General features: G+C 38.7%; 1 protein-coding gene across 1 annotated transcript in view; it reads right to left on the bottom strand.

The window, feature by feature from the left end:
* MDFIC2 (MyoD family inhibitor domain containing 2) overlaps positions 1-25849 on the bottom strand; it is a 98553-nt gene that overhangs the window by 6737 nt on the left and 65967 nt on the right. Inside the window, exon 3 of the mRNA XM_065885892.1 lies at positions 6096-6317. Within this exon, the coding sequence (XP_065741964.1) occupies positions 6096-6317 (222 nt within the window). The remainder of the gene's footprint in view (positions 1-6095; positions 6318-25849) is intronic.

Below are 25849 nucleotides of genomic sequence, written 5' to 3'. Positions count from 1 at the left end.
TACCCAACTCGTACTCAACCTTTGGGTCTTTAGCTTAAAACACCTTCCCTGTAAATCACATCCTTGCAGAAACTCTCGAAGCACCCTGCTTTGTTGTTTTCTTCATAGCACTGACCACAGGATAGTATACTAATTCGTTTATTGATTAATTCCCCCCCTACTAAAACCTAAGTCACAAGAATGGCTTATCTCTTGTTGAATGAATGAATAAATGAACAATAAGAGATAAACAACATGGTCCCCACTTTTTAGATGTAAGGGCTAATGCTTAGGGATTGTCACTGACTGTCCTAGAACTTTCACCTGTATGGTGGTGGAGCAAGGAAATAATCTAACTCTGGATCCAAAATCTGTGCTCTCTTTCTCACTGTTAGATGTGTCAGCTGGTTCGTGTAAAGCAAATTTGCAGTCCTGTACACTTTACAGACATCTCACATGGGTCTTGAGATAACTCTCAATTGAGTACTACTACCGTTCTATAGATGAGGAAACTGTGGCTCAGAGAATTGAAGAAATACAGGGAGTGGTGGGGCTGTCATGTGAACCTAGATTGTCTCCTCCAGAGCCCTTAACTCTGAAGCTGACCTGCCCTTCATAACACACACGCTTGCTTCTGTCACGTTCAAGCCTGGCACCAGATGCTCTAGGCCTCCTGGTGACCTGTTCTCCCTTCCATTCCCCTCTCACCCTACTCCCCTCTGTATTCCCAAGACTGGTAAGGTGTGTTTTGCACGTTCTGCCAGGTGGCTTCTGGCTAGCTCCAGCCAATAGGAGGCAGCTATAGGAAATGGGAGGGTGGGAGAAAGGAAAGCCTGGGGTATATCTCCTTTCTCTCTGCTTTGTATCTTCCCTTTGGTTTTATCTTTTTCCGAATGCCCTTCTCTTTGTGACTTCTGCTAATGCCACTTACTAGTGGTCTGTCTAGTAATAGTTAGTCGCTAGTGGCCAATGAGCTAATGCCAGTAGTAGTGATTTACTAGTGCCCTAGAGAGACCAAGGGAGGAGGTGGCAGAGCTTTCCTGTTGTCGGTAATTTCCTCACGTAGCTTTTCACCTCTCCCTATACCTTTGTAACACATTCCCAAGTATTAAATTTCTTTTATTGGACTACCTGGCATCATGGCATAGGCTCTAGTTGCTGCTGTCATAGTACCCATCTCATTTCCTACTTCTTCCTTCCTTAAACCTGGATTAAAGGAGGTTTAAGATGTATCCAAGACCTGCAGGCCATTCAGCTGGAAGTGGTATTTGCCTTTGAGCAAGAAGCCATGATAAAAACCCTCTCTTAAGTTGGTTCCATTTCCTCTTTACACCCCTAGGGTACATTGAGGATGTGGAGGCTATAACATGCTAAGTGATATCCTCACGACCCTGAAGGACTACTGCAGCTTCTAAAGGTGCTAAATGTTAACTGGATAGTGGCTACTTATATAGTGTTTGTCTTTCTCTGTCTGATTTACTTCACTAAGCAGAATATTCTCTAGGATACTCCACGCTGCTGCAAGTGGAAGTGTTTCGTTCTTTTTTATGGCTGAGTAATATTCCCTTGTATATGTATACCACATCTTAATGTGGTTACCAAAGGGGTGATGGAAGGGGGCCACAAATTAGAGGTATAGGCTTCACAGATACAAACTACTACGTATAAAATAGATAACAAGAATATACTGTACAGCATAGAGAATTATACCCATTAACTTGTAATAACCTATAATGGGATATAATCTACAAAAATACTGAATCACTATGCCGTACACCTGAAAGTAACACAATATTGTAAATCAAGTATACGTCAATTTAAAAAAGAACAAAAAAGAGGGTAATAAAGAGAGGAAGAATCTGCCTCATAAGAATGGATCATGTTTAATCATGGTGGAAAAGGTAACAGTGCGAAGGAGTTTCCACTCATATACCTGAGGTCGGCCCCACGTTCACGGTCCTGTAATCTCTGAGTTTGTCTTTCCAGCTTTCAGTGTTCTTGCCACCATGATTCCCCAGGATCAGGAGGAGGGAGGAACAAGAGGTAGCTGTAGCTGCCCTCTGCAGTCCCTGGTGCATTCCTCAACTCCAGAAACATGCTTCCTGCATCTTTGGGAATCATTTTCCGAAGTGGCAAGAACATGATTCTTCCAGAAGTGACCCCAGATAAACAACAGTCTCCCTTCCTCTCCCCCCAAAACAAAGTAAGAAAAAAAAAGACAAGATACCCCCAGTATTCTCATACGTTAATGGTTAATGTGCTGTCTCTGAGAGAATTTGGCATAATAACAAGATTCATGACACCTGTCTCCAACTGATCACTAAAAGTTTTTGGTCAAAGAGTATCAAAATTGGGACTTCCCTGGTGGTGCAGTGATTAAGAATCCGCCTGCCAATGCAGGGGACACGGGTCCGAGCCCTGGTCTGGGAAGATCCCACATGCCGCGGAGCAACTAAGCCCATGAGCCACGACTACTGAGCCTGCGCTCTAGAGCCCGTGAGCTGCAACTACTGAGCCCGCGTTCTGCAACTACTGAAGCCCGTGCACCTAGAGCCCATGCTCCGCAACGAGAGAAGCCGCCACAATGAGAAGCCCGCGCACCGCAAGGAAGAGTAGCCCCGCTGTCCGCAACTAGAGAAAGCCCGCACGCAGCAACAAAGACCCAATGCAGCCAGATAAATAAATAAATAAATAAATAAACCAAAAAGGTATAAAAATTGGTTCCCACCCCCCCAACATTTAGTTCTTTAAAAAAATGTAATACAGAATGGGAATAAATAAAGTGTGACTGCCTTTCTCTAGCTGGGGTATCATTCCTGATGTTATCAATTTTAATAGCTACTTAAATATGTCAAGATCTATTTAAGTTCAGACAAGCACAACTAACATTCAAGTCAGTTCTTTAGAACTAGAATGACTAGATTTGGGTGATACTTAGTAAATTTTTGCTTATGTTTTTTTCTGAGCAAATGAACTGAAATAATTATAAAATTGAAACATTTTATAAGATGACACTATTGCATTTAATTGTATGAAATTTACAGTGTAGAAAATGTAATCATTTTTTTCAGTAGTCCATGGTGTAATTAAGACTGTTCTTTTGAGGTATCTTGTATTTATGATTTTCCCCTTCCACCTGGATGAGACATCTCAAATTCAAAACTATACATCAATTAGGTTTATTCTCAAGATCCTTTTTAAGGAGCCTGTTTTCTCATATCATGTGTATCCCTGGTTTTATCATCCACGGAGATGCTTTTGCAATCTGAACATAGAAGCAGAAGCAGAGACACAGATAGTGCTCTGTACTTGTTCCATTTCCTTCAGGAAAGGGACCACACAGGATGAGGCACAATTTAATAATCATGTTGCAGCACATAGTGTGTGGTGCGCAGTAAAGATCATTTTAAATTCCCATCAGAGCACACACCATGAACTGTGCTAATGGATGTAACACATTTTACAGAATCTGCATGTGTGAGGCTTCTCCATCCTGTTTTAAGTGGGGCAATGTATATAAATAATAGATATTAGCAATTAAGCATCCATTCCTATGCACTCATTTATATATTTGAAAATAAATTAACCACAAACTACATAAAAGTGGATGCAATCTTCTCTTTTCCCTTCTGTTTCCCCTGCTGTTCCTGAAAGATATTTCTGTATTTATCTCAGTATGAACAGTGACCCCAGCTCTCAATTTCTGCATCCTTAAATTAATTACTATCAAAATTTTCCTAAAATGCAATGAGTCTGACTTAACTCTTTATTTCCTTGATGTTTGCTATCTAGGATAATGAGAGGTTCTTAGCACTATTTGTGGGCCCTAGTCTAGGTGTTTTACTCTCTTTTTTAACCAGGTACCAAAAACTCTTACCTCAGTGGGGGGATTTTTTTTTTTTTTTTTTTTTTTTTGCAGTGTGAGAAATGAGGATGAGCTATTACCTGTGTTGTCAGCTTAATACTGGAATTTTCTGGGTCATAATAGCCTCTCTCCAGGGCCTAAGAAACCAGTCTAATTCAATGGTCTTCATGAATCTCCTTTGCGCTTTTGAAGAAAGAGTAGTTGGTTCTTTTCCTACATGAGGCTCCTGAGTATGTGTTGCCATTTTAATGGAGTAGTCATTTTGGTCTTCCCTGAGAATACAGGGGTTCAGGTATCACGCTAGCTGCATTGGTCCTTCTCATTCTGCCAAGATACCTGATAAGACAGATCAGAGTGGTTCCGGAGGGGCACTCTCCTGTATTGTGTGGATACATATAATGGTAATTCGTAATTCTGGGATCATTACAACCAAGATCCATTACAAGTAAAAATCCATGCATCCCTTACATGATCTGATAAAATTCTCTATTGTCAAAATGTAGAGAACTCTCCTCTGTTGCCTGTTTTCTTTTTTTTTTTTTTTTTTTTTGTTGCGGTACGCGGGCCTCTCACTGTTGTGGCCTCTCCCGTTGCGGAGCACAGGCTCCGGATGCGCAGGCTCAGCGGCCATGGCTCACGGGCCCAGCCGCTCCGTGGCATGTGGGATCTTCCCGGACCAGGGCACGAACCCGTGTCCCCTACATTGGCAGGCGGACTCTCAACCACTGCACCACCAGGGAAGCCCTTGCCTGTTTTCTTGATTAGCATCAAGCTCTAACAAAACCAGAAACTTGGACATCATCTTGGACTCAAGGTCATACCTGGCAGCCTATTGGCCAAAGTTAGCTGAAAGCTGTGTATTGTTAGGAGTGTCTGGGGCTTCATAGAAGAAATAGAACTATTGCCAACACTTAAAAATTGGGAGATTTCCTGTAACACTCTAGTTCTGGCAGGTCTGAACCTCTTTTTCCTTCTGGCAACAATTAGTTGGAGCTGAGTAGAGGCAGTGTTCTTCTCCTTGCCACAGTCCTCACCCATCCCTATCATACATCTGGAGGTACTTCTTATTCGCGCTGTCTCCTGGCAACTGCAGGCAATTGTGTCTTCTAGTCTAAAGCCTCCATGGCAATGTTTTCACGAGATCATATATAACGTGTGTTAGAAATCTCTCCCCTTACTTTTTAAAACCATAATCATAATAAAAGCAGAAGTCGAACATCTGTTCTGTGAGAAGTTGTCTACTGGATGTTTTACCCATGTTATTTCATTTGATCTTCAAAACACCCTATTGCGTGTTACTAGCTCCATTATATAACAGAGTCTGAGATTTAGAGATGGTAAAAAACTTAATCCAGTCTTACAGTGAATAAATTTCAGAGCCAGGAATTAAACTGATGTGATTTCAAAGTTCCTGTTATGCAAAGTTTATTTCACTTTTTTATCTTATTTTAAAAAAGTAAATATGAATTTAAATATGGACCAGAAACTGTACCTTTTTATGTTTTCCTTTGAGAAACTTCAAGGTTTCTTTAAATGCAATTGTCAAAATGGAACATTACACAATTCCTGAGTGGTTTATGTCTCCTATGAAGGTCAGTGCAAAGTTAACATGAGTAAAATTCCATATGTCTTGGTGTGGAGTCCATGACCTTGAACTTGACTGTGCTGATCATTTAGCATAAATTCAATTTGCAATTGGTTTTGCAAATGCAACAGGCCTCTTATGTCATATATAGAGGTGGTTTGGTGTAGCTTTGCACTGATTCGAATGCCTAGGAGGTGATGTTACCTAGAGGAACCAACCCTTTTCCACAGGCTGCTGGTGTAAGCATCCTTGTATTTTGCTGCAGTCTATATTTATACTTTTCCAGCTTTGCAATGCTATTCCACCCTATCTTCTTCTCCTCTCAGCCTAGAGTCGCGGGTTGAATAGTCCCAGATGCAAGAAGAGAAAAAAATTGGCCATTTTTTAGTCTACTTCATAGCTCCATAGCGAGAATGATTTTACCTCACTCTAGCTATTTAAAACACTTTGCCTCAAACTCCCAGCTTTGAGAGCAAACAACCTGCCAAGCACCTCATAATTGCCAGGTGACCTTGACATGTGTCATTCATCAGAGTTTTCAAATTGAAGCCTTCCTGTTTAATATTCATGAAGACTTTTTTTTTTCTAACAGCATATATGATGGTTTTCCAGGGGCTGGGGTTTGGGGAGCTTTATTTAGAGATGGGTTGATTGTGAGAAACATACCATCAGTGTCTCTTGGATGAACTGAAGGATGAGTTTGGAGGTAGGAAAATTTCGTTTGGCATTCTTCAAGGGAGGTCAGTGATATGCTGGATTCTGACAGTTTTTTCTCACTGGGGGTTTCCTTGGCTGGTCCATCTGTGATTTTGAATTCGGATACTGAGTTTATAACGATGGTATTAATGGCTTTCTCGTCTGCCTGCTTTCCGTTTGTGAGTTGCGTATCTAGAGGAAAAAAGAAAACACACATACACAGACCCGCTTATAGTTGACGTGACCTCCCGATCCAAGAAGGGACGTTGGCAGAAAAATTCACATTCTAGGCTTTTATAAGATTAAAATCTTATTTAGAAGCATGAAGCATTATTGGACAGGATTATCTTGAATGAAAATATATGTAAGAATAAAAGTTCAGTAATTATAAAATCTTACCCATATTACAAGTTTCACCTATCACAGTAATTTGTACCACTTATTTCAGAAACACAGTGGTTTTTATAGTGATGGGTGGGGAGAATCAAGGCATTCATTCACTAGGATTAACAAAACCTCATAGAATGTTGTCAGCTTATTGTCATAATGTTTTATGGATCTCAGAAGTATTAAAAGTGTCCTAAATGCTGTTAAGTAATGTATGTGATCTCAATCAAGTTGTTTTATTTCTTTGTGTCTTCAAACCTCAGTTTCCTGCCCTGTATAAGAAAAGTGGTCACACATAACCATCCTATAAGCCCATTTCTACATCTGCCCTTAAAGACTCTTACTTTGCCAGTCTTTTCTCTGCCTTGCCATTTGTTAGGTGTCTATGAAGGTGATAGTCTTTGTGGCTTTGGGGGTGTACTTCTTGGGAACAGGCTTTTATTTCCATGTAACCACCTGGCAGGGAACCTAGAGCAAAGTCCTTGACTGAGATTCTGGTTTGGAGAGGCACAGAGAAGACTGAAAAGACCTAGGTGCTTCATGTATTTCAGAACTCCCATACTCATTTACTGGTTCCCGCAGAATAATTGAGGGTCTGTTACATAACAAGCACTGGTCTCGAAACTGAGGATTAAGTGCTGACTAAGACAGGCATGGTCCCTGGCTTTCAGAAACATCCAGACGGGGTAGTGATGCAGGCAGTGTATAGCTTCATCCTAAGATGGAGAGAAGAGTTAACAGAAGGTATTCTCAGACCTGCGTCCAGGATGACACCCGGGGACTTCTTCAGACCTAAACAAGCGTCAGTCCTGGTGATTTGGCAGCACTATTGGGAGATAGTGAAGATGCCTTCTAGAGAATTGCCTTTTCCGTCACTAGCCCAATGCCTGATTCAGTGATGCTCACAGAGTGACTGAAATCAATAAAGCAGTTGGCAACCTGGTTTAATTTTACTGTGCTTAGGCAGCTCTGTGCAAGAAATACATTCTTGCCAAGTCCGTTTTCATTGTCCTTCCAGAAGTTGCTTCTTAGTCTGAGGTAGATGGAAATCTCTGCTTGATCCTGCCTCCTAGGACAGTGGTAGATGTGTCTACAGGGTAGAATCATCTAGGAAACCTTCTAAAAATTTGGAATTTTTTTAAAGCTCAGGCAATCCCTCCTCCCCCTCAACAGATTAGATCACATTTCCTGAGGGATTTTCAAAGCTCCCTGAGTGATTCCAACATGCAGAAAAGTTTGGGAACCACTGCCACAGGGGCCTTCTGCTTTTGAGAGTGGAGAAAGGAGAGGACAGCCACTGATACATACATCAGTGATTTTCAGAAGCTAATCACGAGGCAGTTGCTCTCCAAAGGCTCCTAACTGGCACGAGAGCTGACAGTATTGCACGCACAATTGTCTTAGGCCATTTTTGTTGCTTTCTGAGCCTCCAAACAGCTTTGGCTTTCAACAGTGTTTAATTTTTATTCCCTACCTCTTAGGCTGCTAGCTTTAAATCTCTTGGTTGCAGAAATAGGGGTTCAGAAAAACATCTGTTGTTGATAGCAGTTAGTGTAATATTGAATAGATAGAATTAGTTCAACAGATTGGGAAGCTCTTGGGTTCCTTTAACCCAAGAGAGATTCACCAAATTAATGGTATAGTGATGATAACGATGACGATGACGATGATGACAAAAATCATAGTTTATTTTTCTTGCTTGGATATCAAAGTGTCAAGTAACCAGCTTTAATCACAAATAGTCATTCAAATTATGCCTTCAGTACTTAGAGAAGCACCGATATTTGGGGCCAGATAATTCTTTGTCACAGGGAGATTGTAGGATGTTTAGCAGCATCCCTGTCTTCTACCTACTTGATGCCAGTAACACCAGTTGCCCTAGGACATGGCAAACAAAAGGCCTGTGGATATTGCCACATTTGCTCCATGGGACAAAACCACCAATTTTGAATATCAAACCACTGCTTTATACACGCACACGCACACACACACACACACACACACACACACACACACACACACAGCACACAGAATTGTATACCTTGTATGTCAAGTTCTGTGTTACCACTATGTACCTTATTTAATTTAAGCATCACAAAGACTCTAGGAGGTAATACTGGCAGCCTCCCAGGACAGATGGGAAATGTATAAATTGGTACCCCAAGTTAACAGATGAATGAGTGTAACCAAGGCTTAGTTTATTTAGATAAGTTCCCTGAGGCTTCCTTGTTAGTAAATGGTAGAGCTAGGATTTGAACCCAGGCTGTTTGGATTCCAAAGGCTTTGCTCTTGTCCCTGTCTCTTTATATTATTCAACATTTTCTCCAATTTGTTCTTAGCTTTTATCTCTGCTTCCTCACTATTGGGACTGCACATCAGCAAAACCCTCTTCACTCTCAATCCCGTGATGTGTCACCTACCTGAAATCAAGCCTTGCAAATAACGTTGCTTTACAGACATACCTAAGCAGTCTTTGCAAAGCTAAGACTACTTTCTCGCACACTTAGGGAATCCTGCCTCTTTAGTTACAGCTGCTGTATCCCGTACATTAAAGAGCATTTCAGGAAGAGTTGATAGATAAGAAAACCTTGATGAGTACAGAGATTACAGCAGCTATTTACTACAGAATTAATTGACAGTCAGTTCAAATTATCACACGTAGTCAGGCTGCATGTAATGTAAATTGCTTTTGCACAAAGTAATTCAGTAACAAAAAAAAAGTTGGATAGAGGTTACTGGAATATAAGAACATGCGGAGAATACAGTATACAGCCAAGTGGTATATGATTCTCTTTTTAATTTCTCGACACTTTTAAGTATAGCATTTTGAATCTAAGTGGTGTGCTACATTAAGCAACCATTTGGAGACACTGGGCTTGTACTGAGAGAATTTTATGGAGAAGTTAAACTGCCATTCATAAAGTTATTTTAATTCTATAATCTCTGTTTATATTTTTATTTTTTTTTCATTCCCCACTGGGAACTATCTGTTACTCATTAGAAAATCATCTGACAAACACACATTTCAGAACCCAGTCTGTTCAACCCAGAATTCTGACATCTGAAATGAGTCACAATTTTTGGGTGAATGTTACTGACATCTTCCATCTTTTATAGATGGAATGCTAACAGTAATTTCCCCAGATTCCTTCTTTTGTGGTGTTATTTGACTTTGTACCCAAAGTATTATAAAGTAGCATAAGCTAAAAGGAGAAACACATAAAAAGTGGTATCACATCTTCTGCAGAGAAAACTATTTTGGAATTAAATAAGGAACTCGTGAAACTAAATCTGGGATGTTATACATAGTTCTTGACATTAACTTAGAGAAAATAATTTTTTTCAACAGGAAAAAATCACCAAAATTAGGACAAAAATTAGAAGTTCAACTGTATTTCTTGGGAAAGAAAGTGTGTACTGAAAGTCAGGGAAATAGAAAATTTCTCTTTGGGCTAGAAGTAATTGCAGAAGCAATGGGCATAAACTTAAGTAACAGAGACGACAGACAGTAAATTAATTTTTTATTACCACTGAGCAAATGTTATTAATTTAATTCAATTAACATTTATTGAGTGCCCACATACAATGGATGAATCAATGTGACAGGAGCTGTTAATTTATTTACTTTAAGTCATTAATGAAACATTTTAATGATTTTCATTTTTGCTCACTAAGTGTGACTTTAGAATTTTTGCATTGGTGCATCTTCTGAGTCTCTATATATATATGAATTCAAATCATGAATAAGTAACATCTCTTCTCCCCCCACCCCCCACCCCCCCACTTCTCCCATCCCATTCTTGTTTTCCCCCTCCCTTCCCTTCCCATTTCTCTGTCTGGGTTTACTTCTTTGACCTTTCCTATCTTGATTATTGGTTTCTTTTTTCCCTCCCATTCCTTCCATGTAGTTTTTTCTCAAACTTTGTTCTCTTGGCTTCTTTCTTTGTTCCTTGGTCTTAAAGTCTGTATTCGTTCACACTCACAACTTATTTTCTTTGTGCACTTGGGCCCCAAATCTCTATGCAGTTAGCCAGCCAGCCACAAAAGCTATGTGTCTAGCTGTACTAGGTGCTTGGGAATTCAAAGACTAAGAGCAAATAGTCCTCAAGAGACCCAGAGTCATCACAAATTGCAGTCTCAAACTTGCAACTGACTATTGGATGTTTTATTTGAATTACTGGCCAAATCCTTACAATTACTGTGTCTCTTTCTATTGGCCCCTCATTCTCCTCCCCAAACTTGGTAATCCTGGATATCCCTGGAGAATTCACAGTTCGATTTCTTTTCATAGTATTGTCATTTTGCCAGTTTCATAAGCTTAAAAATATTTGATTCGCCCCATCTCTCCGTTCAGTGACCTTCCAGTTTTTCTTTCTTATTCCTTCTAAATATCTCACAAGTCCATCTCTGTTTTTTCATTTGAAATACTACCACTCAGGTTTACTCTTCTGTGCCCTCAAATCTGGACTCCAAGGCATACCTCAGAGATACTGTTGGTTCTGTTGCAGATGGCCACAATAAAGGAAATACCGCGATAAAGCAAGTCACACGAATTTTTTGCTCTCCCAGTGCATATAAAAGTTCAGTTTACCCTATAGTGTAGTCTACTAAGTGTGCAGCAGCGTTATGTCTAAAAGCACAAGGTACATACGTTACTTAAAAATGCTTCACTGCTGAAAAATGCTAACCGTCAGTGAGTTGTTGTCTTTTTGCCATAGTCACAGCAAAGATCATTGATCCCAGATCACCATGACAAATACAGTAATAATGAAAAAGTTGGAAATATTGTGAGAATTATCAAAATGTGGCACAGAGACACGAAGTGAGACAATGCTGTTGGAAGAAATGACTCTGATAGACTTGCTTGATGCAGGGTTGCCACAAACCGTCAATTTATAAAAAACACAGTATCTGTGGAGCACTATACGGCAAAGCACAATGAAACAAGGTCAGCCTGTGTTTCAGTAATCATTGATCTCAACTATAATAGCAACTCTCCTAAGACATCTTACTCACTGTAATCAAAATGATGTCGTGAGCAGTACTCTTCTGGTCATATTACTCGTGAAAAAGCAAAACGAAACAAAGCAGACGCACATCATGCATACACACAAAATGTCAGTAGCTCGCTCTTTCCCGTTCTCTCATTCTCAATTAACTTATCCATTCTACCGACAAATTGCCTTTGACAAAAGTTGCTTGTTGTTAAGTTTTCCTTGTGAATGCTAAACTCCAGAAGGCTCTATGAACATTATTAGATAAGATGATAAGGCAGGGTGATTTTAATTTTAATTCTAGACCAAAACGTTTAAGGCGAGTGTGCATTTCAAGTGTTTGGACCATTTTTAAAGCTGTAATGGTGAATTCTATTTTCCTTTGGATTTAAACTATAGTCTAGCTTAGAGTCCAGTACTGTGATTATCCGTGGTTGAAATCAGATCAAAACAGACAAGTGACATTTCAAAGTGTAAGCTACTAAACCATTAATAAATAAGTATGGTTAGTAAGCTGACACGGTAGAGATAAAAAAAAGTTCTTTCCTTTGTATGTAAAGTTTTTAAAGTTCACACAAATGTCAGAAATGATATTTTGTTGTTATTGTTAGACTACGTGGACTTTCTTCTCCACAGCTTGGTAGGTAATGACACAATACACAAAGTAGAGAAAAGCATACAACATGATCACACATGATGAAAATTATTAGAACGAGCTAGAATCATTTTCTGTATGTATAGAGCATTATTTTTCTTACATTGAGTTAAATTTGAGATTTGATAGTATGGCTAAAGACAGAACAAATTGAGGACGATGAGGGTTCCCTAGTAGTCACAAAAGCATAATAAAAGGTAACTGATACTCAAAGAAGGTGTTTTTTTTTTTTTTTTGAAAAAAAACACATTTTCTTTTTTGGAAGCTGAGTGGGATCATTTTCTCAAGGTGAGCGTTGAAGGCCTCCTAAAATGTTCTCACCTTTTGAAATGAATGGCAGTAAGTAATTCATGGAGCATTCCATTGTTATATCCTGTTAGTTAGATTGAACAAAAAATCTTGGGTTCATTACATCTATTTTTTGATGGGGGAGGGATAAATGAACTAAGAATATTACACTGGACCTTCTTTTTCTTTAATATTTCAAATGCCAGCTCTGGTTAGATGTCTTTTAAAGACATTCAGGTTTTTTGTTTGTTTGTTTTGTCTTTTAAGACATTCAGGTTAAAGCAGCAGTTTTACATATCATTGTTTTGCTTTGACTTCTGCAGCACTTCAACTGAAACTCTGCTTCAGAAAACATTAGATAAAATGTTTATCAAGGGCCGTGACAAGAGGACATTTTAAGCCTTTTCAGTCAGCCTTAGTAAATCTTGTTTTTTAGAGGGAGAAAAAGCAAAAGAATATTATTCCTCCAGATGTCATAGCAATGAGTGTTCAAGGTAAAAAGGATTCATGGAGAAGAAGGTTCTAAGAGAAAGTTGAATGTGGCCCCCTCCTCAGGCTTCCCTGATACCTGCAAAGCAACTTCAGTCTTTTGGGGCCGAAGTGGGCTTTTTGGGTGGGTTTCTAGATAATTACCTCCGTTTTCTACTTGCCACTATACTTTGCACCGGTAGGCAGACATAGGCTAAGTGATATACTTTTATAGCTTGATCTTAAACTTTAGCAAGGAGCAATTCAGTCCTAGGAAGTGGTTGAATCTTCTTTAGACATGAAAACAGTTTGCAATTATGAGTCTCCATTTCATTTTCATGCAGTTAGCTTCAGTTTAACGTTAGTATAAAGTGTCTCAAGAAACAGAGATTATGTTATCTTAGGAAAAAAATAATTGGTTAGCAGTTTTTATAGCGTGATGCACTTGGATTAGTAATAGGTTAAGAGCTTTGAAAAAATAAATGAAGCCAATCAGGCTATAAACTCATGTATAATTGGTGTTGTGTATAGATTTGATTTCTTTTTTTACTGTTATGTTTGAATATAAATGTTAAAAATTAAATTATAATTATTCACGATCGTCTCTATTATGTTAAAACCATCACAGTTTATCATCCCAACTATTTGAATGTCACTGAAAGTCTCTTACTTGCATTATCTCATTTGACGCTCACAACAGTATTGCAAAGTATTATTATCACCATTATATGAATGAGGAAGTAGATGGAGTGTCAGAGATTTTAATGGTTTGCCCAAGATTACCCGGCTGGTAAGGGGCAGGGCTAGTACTTGAACTTATGCCTTCTAATTCCTATGACAGTCAAACTTTCACAAATTGCTTTATGGAACCAGGCACTCTGATATGAGATCAAGACACTTTTCTGAAGTGTAACTCCTTCGTCCTTTCTGATTTTCCTTTCTCTAGGCTAAGCGATTTTGCTGGTGTTTGATTAGGAAGCACGTTCTGTGTTTGCTCAGAACCAGAATTCTTACAAATGATTGCATTTTCCAAACTTATCCCTCAAAGACCATTGCAAGTGTCATCTCCTAGGTGAAGCTTCCTACACTGCCCCCCACTCCAACTGAAATTGTTACCTTTGAGAGCCCCCAGAGACCTGGGTTGGTCCTCATTATAGCCTATACCGTTTATTGTACTGTGGCTAATTGTGGATGTATTTCTCTTCCCTTTTCTGTTGTGAGCTCCTTGAAGAAATGTGACCTCCATTCATCTTTGATTTTCCAGCACCTAGCACAGTGTCTGGCAGAAAGCAAGTGTTAAGTAAATTTCAGATGACTGATGAACTGACTGACAGATTGAACGTGGGGTGTCTCAGCTTTCAGTTGACAATTGACTCATTTTCCCTGGGACAGGTGTTTCTGAGCACATCTTCCATTGGTCTTCCTCGCCCACTCTCGCTATGCCAGTTGATCCTGGTGAAAGTCTAAAAATTCTCTTTTGTGCTAAAATACATATTGATTTTTATTTTGATGTGAAAGCAACATTTGCATTTGTATCTATAGAAGTGTGAAGAATATAAAAAGACACAAAGAAAATAAAATCCCCTGTAATTCTACCATTATTAACACATTATTTCATTTGTTTCACAAAGAGACAATGGAGAAATCTGGTGTATATATATCTACATATATGTCAGACTTATAATATATAAAATATTAAAATTAGAATGTTTATCTAATTTTAATATATTATTATATATGCAATATATATGTATATATTATTTATAGTGTTTCCAAGATGTGCCACTCACTCTTCTAGGAACTTTGCATGTATTAACTCATTTAATACTCCCAGAAACCTTATGTGTTAAGTACTACTAGTGTCATCCCCATTTTTTGGATGAGGACCCAAGAGCACAGGGGTATAAAGTAACTTACCCAAGGTCACCCAACTAAAAAGTGATGGAGTTGGGATTATAATTAAGGCAGCCTGGCTACAGGTTTGTGCTTCTAACCATCATGCTATATTGTCTGTCTAGATAGAGGTTTAAAAAGAAAATCAATATTGCGATTTTATTGAATATATTGTATTATATATGTTACAGTTATTTCATGAATGTTTCCCTATATCCTAAAGATTATTTAAAAACATACATCTCAGCTCAAATGTTACCTCCTCAAAGAAGCCTTCCCTACACTAAATCTAAAGCAACGGTTCTCAATTGGGGTAGATTTTGCCACCCAGGGGACATTTGGCAATGGTTGGGGATGTGTTTTACTGTCATGATTGGGATGAGTGTTTTTAGTGACTAATGGCCAGGGATGCTGCTAAACATCCTGCAATGCACAGGAATCCTCCCTGCCTCCCCCCGACAAAAAAAAAAAAAGCCTACACAAAGAATATGGTTTCCTCTGAATTTGAGAAATCCTTATATAAACTAATCTCAAGCCCTCACCACCAGCCATTTCTACTACATCACAATTTCATTGTCTTCATACTGCTTTCCATTATTCTGAAAATGTTTTGTTTATGTATTTGTTTACTTGATTATGGAGTATATATCTCTTCTACCCTTGACTAAAATATCACCTTTATGAAAGCTTTGTCTATATTAATTAATTGCAATCTCCTAGAAGGGTGCCTGGAACATAATAGGTACTTAATAAATAAGAAGTCAAATAATGCATAACATTTCTTGCATGACATATCATAAATTATTTAACATTCCACCATTCAATAAAACTGTAAATTGTTGCCAATTTTTGCTATTATAAATATTCTTAAACGCTATTTTCATGAATCTTTTCCTATATCTATTCATTTATGCAGGTTTAATTCATAAGTAAGGACTTAATTGGATTAATGGCCAAATTTCTAAAGCTTTTCGTATAATTTACTAATTGCCTTCCAAAAGGATCATGTCAATTTATACCCACATCAGTAGTGATTGGGGGAAGTTTGCATACTCTTTTCTGGCTGACTCTAGGTTGTACCAATAAAATAATTTATTTTTATCAATTCAAACAGAACTTTGAGCCAAGTCTTCAGTTTTCTATATCTGAAAAGACCGTCTTTCACTATCATGAGAAGTGCGAGGTTTTTTTCATATCCACTGCCTTTCTGAAGAATTTTTGTTCCACAACTAGATTCATGGGTAATTCTGAGCTCTGCTGTATTATATGGAATTAGACAGTGAAAGACATTCATTTTGGGTTTATAGATCTATACGTTTTTGTTCAAAAATATTTATTGGATGATTGACGTTTGGATTTCGTTTATTTAGCTGGTTCTTGCTTTTGTGTCCTGAGGGCTCTGAGGTGACATGTCTGTTGACAGACTATGCAAGATCCCTGTTGGCTTGTAGGTCTTGACAGGTTCATACCCATTCGTAACATGCCTATCTAAATGTAGGATAGGGATGAGATCTAAACAGAGAGCCTGGAGGCTAGAAGTCAAGCCACTCTAGGAGGAAGGGCAAGAGGTAACAAGATGGAGTAAGTAGAGAAGCAAAGCACGTGCTCATTTACAACTCCTTTGGCCCATTGTATGTGCCCAGTGTATTATGGCATCTATCAGAAGCCTAACTGGGCTTTATGATCTATTTTCCTGGTGGCCCATCTGGTGGAAGTGTACTCCAATGGCCTCCCTCCTAGGGAAGGTACAAGTCTATCCAATGCGGGTTAGAGCAGCTACTGACATTTTTTTTTAAGAAAATTATCATATAATAGTTATTTTGGTATATTTTATGACATACATAGCAGTTAATGTGGCAACTTATATATCCATTGCATGCGCACGTGTGTGTGTGTGTGTGTGTGTGTGTGTGTGTGTATGTGTGTATGTATACACATACCTACCTAAAGTGCGTCTTGCTGTTTTCCCCCCTTTTTTACTAATAAAGGTTTACAAGAAAAACTTTGGAGACCGCTGGTCTAAGTAATAGACTGAGGTCAGCCCTCTACATCCCTCTCCACCTGAAGGAAAATCCATTTTCTTAGGCTTCCTTCTGGTACCGAGGGTGTGGCACACTGGAAGACTGACAGCCACAGCAGCTGCAGTAGTGGCCTGAGTAGACTTTTCCTCTGAGTTTCTATAGTGGTAACAGGATTAACAGACTCTATTCTGGAAGTACTTGGGTGGCATAACACCTCCCAGCAGAACTATTCCTGACAAGGACGTGCAGATGGAAATGCATATTTATGTCACTTAAAGCCTACCAGAGACACAAGGATTTCAGCTATAACAATAAATAGAAAAAAAAAAATTCTCCAGAGTTTTTGGTAACCCATACTCAAGTGCACTGACAGTGCTTGGCGAAAGACCTACGGTTTGCTCCTTGTCCGAGCGTAAAATATTCAGTATTCCAGCATGTGAAGGTAGACTATTCTGAATATATTTTAGAATGCTTAAAGCAGGCTAGCACAAAGTTAGGTTACATTTTCAGGTCTTAAAAATAACAGAACAATTCTATGAAGTGTTTGGATCATTTCAAGGAAAAAACAAGTCTCCTTTAAAAAAGTATCCACTTGTTCCATGTATTAATCATGATAGGTTTTAAAAAGTTATTTCCACAGGCCTAATAGTCACTGTAGTCACAGCTTCCAAGTTTAAAATATTGTCTTTATAGAAATCCTTGACAAAATTTCTCCTAGCTTCCTTCTTAAACACCTCTGACAATATAGAAAAAGAAAAATGCTCACGTCCACAAAATATGGGCTTGCTTATTCTGGGAAGAATTAACACAACATATCTACTCATTAGAATTGAACTAAAGAATCCAATCCGTCTGGCGCTTCGGCTAGCTCAGCTGAGAGGGCAGTGAACAACCTCTGTCTCCCCACCGTGCCCCCAACACCTTGCCTGGTCCAGTAATGAATATTCTGTATCATTTGGAAAATTGAGCTGCCCTCTCCTTTGAAGACCTGTGCTTTTTGATCTGACCAGCGAGCTGTAGTTCTTTGTCACTCTAACCAATCCAGGTATGATTTTTTACAATAAACAGAATATTTTCAAAAATTGAGATTCTGATTAGATTGCCTGAAGAAATCTGTGAAGAAAAGAGAAGAAAATATTAAGGAGCAAACAAATGGAGGTGAAAAGCCTGCAGGATAGATCCAGAGGGACACAGTGAATTAAGAGATTCTGAAGAAGTCAAGATTATAATGACAGAATTAAATCTGCGTCTGGGCGGTAAAACAGAGAATTGACCCTACAGAGAATATCAGTAGTCATGTAGAGAGTAAATATGAACAACTTTCCCATAGTTTAAAAGTAAAGGATAAAGGACTGAACTTATGATGATAAACATGGTGTTAGATATAGAGGTCAGAGCACACAGATCTCACCCAAGCGTTAATAGTTTCCTAAAGAAGAAACCAAAACAATTTAAATATAAGCTTTGTTTAAGGATAATCTTGATGTGTATGTCTTCAGTAGAAACAGTTTATGAGTGTGTACCTCACTGTCTAAAATTTACTAAAAAAGAGACCAATAATCCTACAAAGTATTTTAAATTATAAAAATAAAGATATTTTTCAAGCACCCAGACGAGAAAACTGGATCATATAAGAAAGAATTGTTCTGAGGTTGTCCCCAAATCATTTTTGCCAAAGCTACGTGCCAAAAAACAGTGGTGCAACATTTCTTAAATTTTGAGGAAAGATTAGGCCTTGACAGTTTTATCCTCAATCAATTTGTCTTTTCTGTGGGAAGGTATGCTAAGGTATTCTCCTAATACATTATCAGAAGAAAATATTCTACTCTAAAGAAAACTAACAAAACCTTTTCTGAAAACATTATTTAAAGTTATATTTTCGCTTCCAGAGAAAGCAAAAGCAAAGGTAGGAACTCAGGTTTTGAGATGCTGAGGCAAGGAAAGAATGACAGTTGTCTTGAGGAACGATCAACGGTTATTACAAAATTAAAATTACAATGAAAATATTGAGGTGAATGTCCTTATTCAAAACTGGCACTGATTGGAGGTGACAGAGCCAGAAACCAGGAAGTGTGTAGAACTCTTTGGTCTCCTTATCAGATGGTATCTGGGTGTAATTATAAAGCAACCTTTGCAGGATTCATTTTTATTCTTCATTATGGCAGTTACCTGGAAATTATACGTAAGAAAGATTCTCAGATAAAACCTCCACTCACAAAAGTGTTTTCTGAATTTTCCAAATGCCTGTAACGAGCGTGAGTTTTCCAAAGTTTCAGAATCTTTCACGTTTTCTTAAATGAGCATTTTGACACAAAAGGCCTTTGTAAAAACTAAGAAAAATATATTTCTTCATCGAAAAAAAATTCCTTTTCAAAATGACCAATTAAAAATGGGGAACTTTAAAATGAATGCTATAAAATACTGATGCAACGATATGGATTAGAAACCAAGATAGTCAAATAGAAACGTTAGTGTCTGGAGTGGTCAGTTGTGTACACGTCAATAATTTTACTCTTTGGAAAGTATTAGTATAAGTATTTCCTTTGTTTAATGAAAGGAATGGTGAAGGCAAGTATTATACGTCTTTATTCTTTAGTGATTCTCTAAAATATTTTTATAAAGAAAGGCGGAAGAGAGAATTCAGGCATTTTGGAGAAGATCCTGGAGCTAGTGAATGTTGAGATGAGGAGCCCATCTCAGAACCCTGTGCGATGCCAAAAAGGTCAGAATCAGGACAGCAAGCAGCACAGTAGTCATGCAGCTGTCGGGGGCTTTCAGTTCACGCAGTGTGTTCACAGCCACTGTCTCTCTTTTTTTTTTTTCCCACTGTCTCTTTTGATCTGCAAATCCTTTCCTCCCAACAGCATCCTCTCCACACATAGACATTTGTGACTCCCAATTTTGCGAATGCCCTTTACAAGTGCCATTCTCTCTGCTTAGAGTTCCCTTCCCTCCTTCCCCACCTTACTCAGCTCCTCATTCCTCAGACCTGGAGGACATGGTACTTTATTTATTTAACAGCTATCTGTCATCTGCTCCTGTACTTAGAAACCCTGCCAGATACGGGGAATATGGGGATTAATGAAACCCATTTCCCATCCTCAATGGGCATTTCACCTTCTCTGAAGCCTTTCTTGACTTGTGACAAAGGTTCTTTCTGTGCTTCCAAGACATTCTGTTATGCGTGTGTCTTTCCGTTCTGTGAGGAAAGGGGTCCATGCCTCGGTATTCCTGACCTTAGCAGAGCATTTGGCATAAAGGTTGCATGAATGTAGATCAGTGTCTGCTTACTAAGTGGTAGGCAATGAAATGTTTAAATTCTGGTTCCCCTGGCCTCTAGTCTCTTTCTCTTTCCGCTATATTATATTGCATCCAAACCAGGTACAGTAATAGCCAGGACAGGTGACATATTTACAGGTAAGTTTACAGATATGAAATTCTTTGGAAACTGAGTCAAATTATAGAATTTTAGATGTTGGATAAATCATAGATGTCAGTTTCATCTTCCAGACACCAGTTCATCCATCCATTCATTCACTTAGCACCTGCTGTAATAATGAAAATCGGGACACCTAACAGTCGCTCCACACCGTGAGAAGCTTTGGCTAAGTGCTTTAAATGAATCCTCCTTTAATCCTCACAATAACCCAACGAGGAGGTTGTTATAAGCACAGTTTTCCTAGCGAGGAAAGTGCAGTCTAAGGGGAAGGGGGCTGTGCTTTATTCGCTGGTGTGTTCCTAAGCTGGTAGAGACCGGAGTAGGAATTTGAATTTAGGCATTTGGAAGCTACGGTCCTTCCTCTTAACAAAGATGCAGGAGGCACAAAGATGAATGTGGCATGGTTGCGCCTTTGGGGTCTTTATGGTCTATTTATAGGAGGCAAACTTGTCAACAGATAGATTGCCCACAGGTATCCCTTCTCTGCCATCTGTAACCTGCTTTTTGTACCAGTGAAATTCCCCTTAATGACTAATAGCTGGCCAGAAATCCCCAGTGAGGCCAAGGTTCAAATGAAGGGGCAGAAAGGACAATGTATGATGGAAGATAAGGCAGTTTGGCTCTTGTCCCACTCCCTGGGACTCTGATGCATATGATCATGTTTGGCTATCATTGTTAAGGAGATCTTGCATATTTACAGGGCATTACGAAATTAGATGATGAGTGTTGGGCCTCATCCTATCAGTTGGGTAGATTAATCTCCTGATTCTCTTTAAGAGCCTCTATCAATTAGGTTGTCATAGAAAAAGGACCCCTGAGCCTGGCGGAAATCCTTTGTGTCTAGCAGGTGAGCGCTCTGACTCTCACTTAGAAAATAACAGTAGTATTAACCATGATGTCATCCACCCTTTATGCTTTAGATTGCTGTAGGTGCTTTTATGGTCCACCCGCTCCCCCCAAGTTTATAGGACAAAGAAGCACTGCCGGTCTCTTTCTTTGGAAATGTAAGAACTCAAGTAGGGGAACAGTCATAGCCATGGAGAGTTGGAGGTTTGGGTAAAATTTGAGTTGTTCTTGGTAATTGGAGATGAAGACTCTGAGATTCTAGGTCCTCAGCATCTGAAATGCTTTTATGTTTCCATAAAGATAAAACTAGGCATTTTAGCTCTTTGTTAAGAGCGCATTGGCATTTGTATTTTTGTCAAATGAGTTATATGAAACTATGCATTTTAAATCACTTTAAAGAATTGATATTTGTGGATTTGTTTGTGTCTATGTGCTTATAATTTAGTACTTTGGATGGGTAGGCTTTCAACAAAGCAATTGTTTACTAGTACTACTACTACCACTAGTACTACTACATCTGTTTTGGATTAATCTCACTTTAATTGAATGCCAAATACATTTGCAAGAGCTCAAAAGGTTGAAAACAGTAACAGAAACTCTAAAGGAATAATACTTTAGGTGGAACCACAGGGCCTCCTGGGTTACGTGAACTTCCGTACAACTTAGCTAATGGGATATTTAAACCTGAAATGAGCCAGCTATACTTTGAGTTTGTCCCTTGGTGATACACCAACAGGTATAAATGTACAAGGTGTTTCCAATTCAATAATTGTGGCAGACTGGAACGAGGATTTTTTGTTTCTCTAGGAGAGCTCTGTAAGTCATCAGAAGATACTGCTGATGTGTTAAAGGAAGTACCTTTGCTCCTGTCAAGGTTGCTCGGAAAGGAATACCTTTATAGGTGATCACCTTGTTGAGTCCAGCTGGTAACTGTGCAATAGTTTATACATCATGTTAGCATGAGCCCACCTAGATCTTGTTTTCTAATACCTAGGAGAGTGGTCCCCAATATTTTTGTGTAGCTATTATGAGCCCCAAGGCAACTGAAATTCAGAGAGATGAAGCAACTTGTCCAAGGTCACACAGCCAAGGCTCAAACCCAGTTTGTTCTGATTCCAAAGTCCTCTCTCTTGTTACCATCTATCTCTGCACAGATTCCTTCAGATCAGCTGAGATGAGTGCAGAGTGCCGATAATAAACACTCGCATCCAATACTTCGGGCACACATATGTTTAAGAAGATGTTTGAGTTAGAATTAGAAATGATCCTCTCTTTTCCTTTCCGAGCAAAAGTTACTTTTCTAGATTTCAAAGAGACTAGTTGCCATGCATCAATTAGGAAAGATTGAAATTCTCTTCTAGAAAATGAGTAATCTATTAAATTCTCGTACTGTCCGAATGAGACTTAAAGGCCGGTGCCCTGTCCTAGGTTCATCACCAGAACTTAACTCTGAGATATTTCTTTTTCCAACCTACTCCCCGATTTTAAGAACATCCTAGGACAGAACCAGGTCAACATGATTACAGGCGGTCAATTTAATTCACATACAAATGAGGAGATGACGCTGGGCTTCTTTGGGTTCTTTTGGTGTTTTTTGTTTTTTTTCTTCTCAGAGGTGAATTTACTTTTATCACTTTTTGGGACCCAATCTTTGACCCTCTTTTACTGTGCTCTTTCTGTGGTACCCGTTAGTCTATCTGACTTTTGTAACTTCTCCCCCCGGCCCCCCTCCCCAGTCCTTGTGGTGTCCTTTCTTTCTTGACTTAGCTGATATGCTCTCTGCGTTGGATATGTACAAGAGTGCAATATCTCTAGTCGTTATCTATTTCCTCATGTACCTTAATGTTTATTCCTTTATCACAACAGGCATTGTAGAAAACCCCAGGTTCATGTAAAAGCCAAATCCTCATGTGCATCCTTATCACTAACAAGCAGAGGCAAAATATTGAGTGTGGATGAAATGGTATTAGTAAACTGCAAGGAATAGCCAAAATATGTTTTCTTCTAAGTTTGTAAGTGGGCTTTTTGCTTACTGGTTCAGTGGGCCTTGAGTTGAACTCTACATGGACCAGATACCCTGCGTTCTTCCTTGGTCTCACGAGTATTTATGATGGTGGATGAATAACCCTGGTACGTGTGCAGAAATGACTCTAGCCCTCAATGGCTGAGGTGTTTTGCTTTATTACGTTCTTGCATCTATTCTGGAGGCCCTTTGGATGAGCTCCAGATGTTTCATAAAAGGTGGCACTTTTTCTAAAGACAAACGCTTAGTTTTCTCGTTGGCAGCATTTCATGAGTGTTCTCTGAAGATAGGAAGGCACCCTGCAGAGGATGCGTTTAACACAACGCTATAATTTCCACGATGCTCACTCAGGGTCTGACTTTACAACTGCCCCTTTGCCTTCCCAGTGCCCAAGGCAGTAATGGGGTCAGTTAGAGAGCTTCCTTCAACACTTGGGAGTCTTCCCTCTAAGACTTCAGTGGAGATAAACACCAGGAGAAAATTCATCCCTGTGGGTTTTTTTTTTTCCATTCATTTAGAGGTTCACTCAGCAAAATGCCTTTTCCAATTCTGTTCTCTATTGAAACACTGCGGTTGATAACATCACTGTAATTTTTGTAGTATTTTTTCCCCTCTTACACCATCCAACAAAGAAAGGAGATGGATGAAAATGTATGTTAAGTGAAAACATAATATTATATCTTCTTTGACTTTCGCAAAGGGTGTTAAAACAGATTCATTAGTTTTGCCTAAATGTGAAGTTTCCATGAGGATTTTGCATAAGTGACATGACAGAGTTGATACGTGTGCTCAAGACAATGGAGGTTAAAACTGTTTTGAAAATGTATTTCTCTAATATATCTCGCATGTTGAGCAAGTTACAGAATAAATACATGGTAGATAGTTTTCAACGTAAGAAGAGAATTTTCAAGGCAGGTCTCTCTTTTCATGAGATGCCTTTAGTGCCATGATGAGCTAGCCAACAAAAGAATTTTGGGGGGGTAGGTCAATAAGAGAAAGTAATTTATAATACTAATATGTCAATATGTGTTTCAATAAATTTTTCCCCAGATTTTCTTAAATTCTCGTCATTGTAAGAATTATAATTATATGTCTTCCTCCCACTTTCAAAGTGGCACAAGGCCCCCCGTATGCAGTTCTGCTGTCGTTGTCACTAGAATAGAAATGTCAGGACTCAGTTAACAATGCTTTATTATTCACATGGATCTTTTTTTTTTTTTTACAGTGTTCTTTATCTCAGAAACATTGTAAATCAGATATCTACCTCCCACTCTTTTGTTCACTTGCAAATTTGTATTATTCTAGTTGAAGAAAGCAATGGTGTGTCAGGAGTCAATGTGTACTGTTGATGTTCTTCCTGCTTCAAAATCCTGTTCTCCACAAAAAGGGAAGATGCCAGAAGCATGCCTAATTCTAACTTCTTTATACATGTTTGTAAGAAAACTTTCTCTTGTGGATCAAACGAAGTTTGGTGTTTCTGTAATCCATGAAGATGAAACAATGGAAGGAAAATATATTTATCATAGAAAGAAAAAAGTACTTTAGATGTATGTCTTTTAAAAATATGTCATTTGCTTCTATCTCAGTGTCTCCCTTTGGAGCTATGTATGTGGCTTTTACTGCAGCACTGCTGTGTTCAGTTCAAGATGTATGGTGGTGCTTTTATCGAAATAACTTCAAACTGTCCCTTTTAGACAAAAGTTACTAGTGGAAAGAGTGTTGGCCTCCTAGGACTTAAAAATCATGCTATCAAATCTTTGTTTCATCACCAACTATCAAGGGTTTTTTTTCTTTTTTGATACGATACTTAACACGATTTAAAACAATTTAAGGAGTGTGAAACATAGCACCTTATTCCTGAATTCAGAAGTATGGTATTTATGTGGATTAACCACACGGATTAAAAAAAAAGATCCCTCAGAAAATGTCACGCAATATCCACCTAACAGATGAATTTGAAGCAAGACAACGATCAGTAATTCACTCATTCATCTGTGAAACATTCATGGATTCTTTACGTAGTACTTAGCAGTATGCTCACTGCTGGTAGATACACAAAGGTAAATAAGACCTGCTCCCTGTCTTCTGAGTTTACCCTTCAGTGTGGTGATAGGCACTCAGATGACTTCAGTAGCATATGATAAACGGATAATAAGGTTAGGTGGTACATAGTTCCCTGGGTGTGAAATTCAGGAATTTCTAATAATGTTTGGTGTATTGTAGCAGATAGAAGTCTAAAAAGAGATGACGTTTTCACTGGATCTCAAAAAATTAGTATTCAGCTGCCAGGTGGCCGCTGATATTCAAGAAAGAAGAAAAAGTTTGTAAAACATGGAAGTGTGAAAAACAGTACTTAGTAGAGCATGGGGGGAAAAGGGAAAAGAGAGAAGAAGGACTGTGAGAGTTAAGGTGGAGTTTTTTATGTATATCTGTGGATTTTAGACTTTAGCCACTGGGGCAGTGGTTCTTGATTTAGGGGGAGTGGACCCCAAGGAAGTATATGAACTCTTTCCTTGGAAAAATGCACCGTACACAAACATATAATACAGACTACTGACCCCTTGCCCCCCCTAACACGCAAACTATATCCAAGTTCCCTTAACTTATTTAAGAGCCTGAAAGAAATGTTTTAAGCAGAAATAAAACAAGATCATATATTTGTCTTAGGAAGTCCAATATGGAGGATGAACCATAGAGAAAGTAAACTGGA

The sequence above is a fragment of the Phocoena phocoena genome, chromosome 10 (genome assembly GCF_963924675.1).
Source record: "Phocoena phocoena chromosome 10, mPhoPho1.1, whole genome shotgun sequence".
In the NCBI taxonomy this organism is placed as follows: domain Eukaryota; kingdom Metazoa; phylum Chordata; class Mammalia; order Artiodactyla; family Phocoenidae; genus Phocoena; species Phocoena phocoena.
The sequence above is the reverse complement of the archived record's forward strand: the minus strand, read 5'-3'. Positions and strand labels throughout refer to the sequence as shown.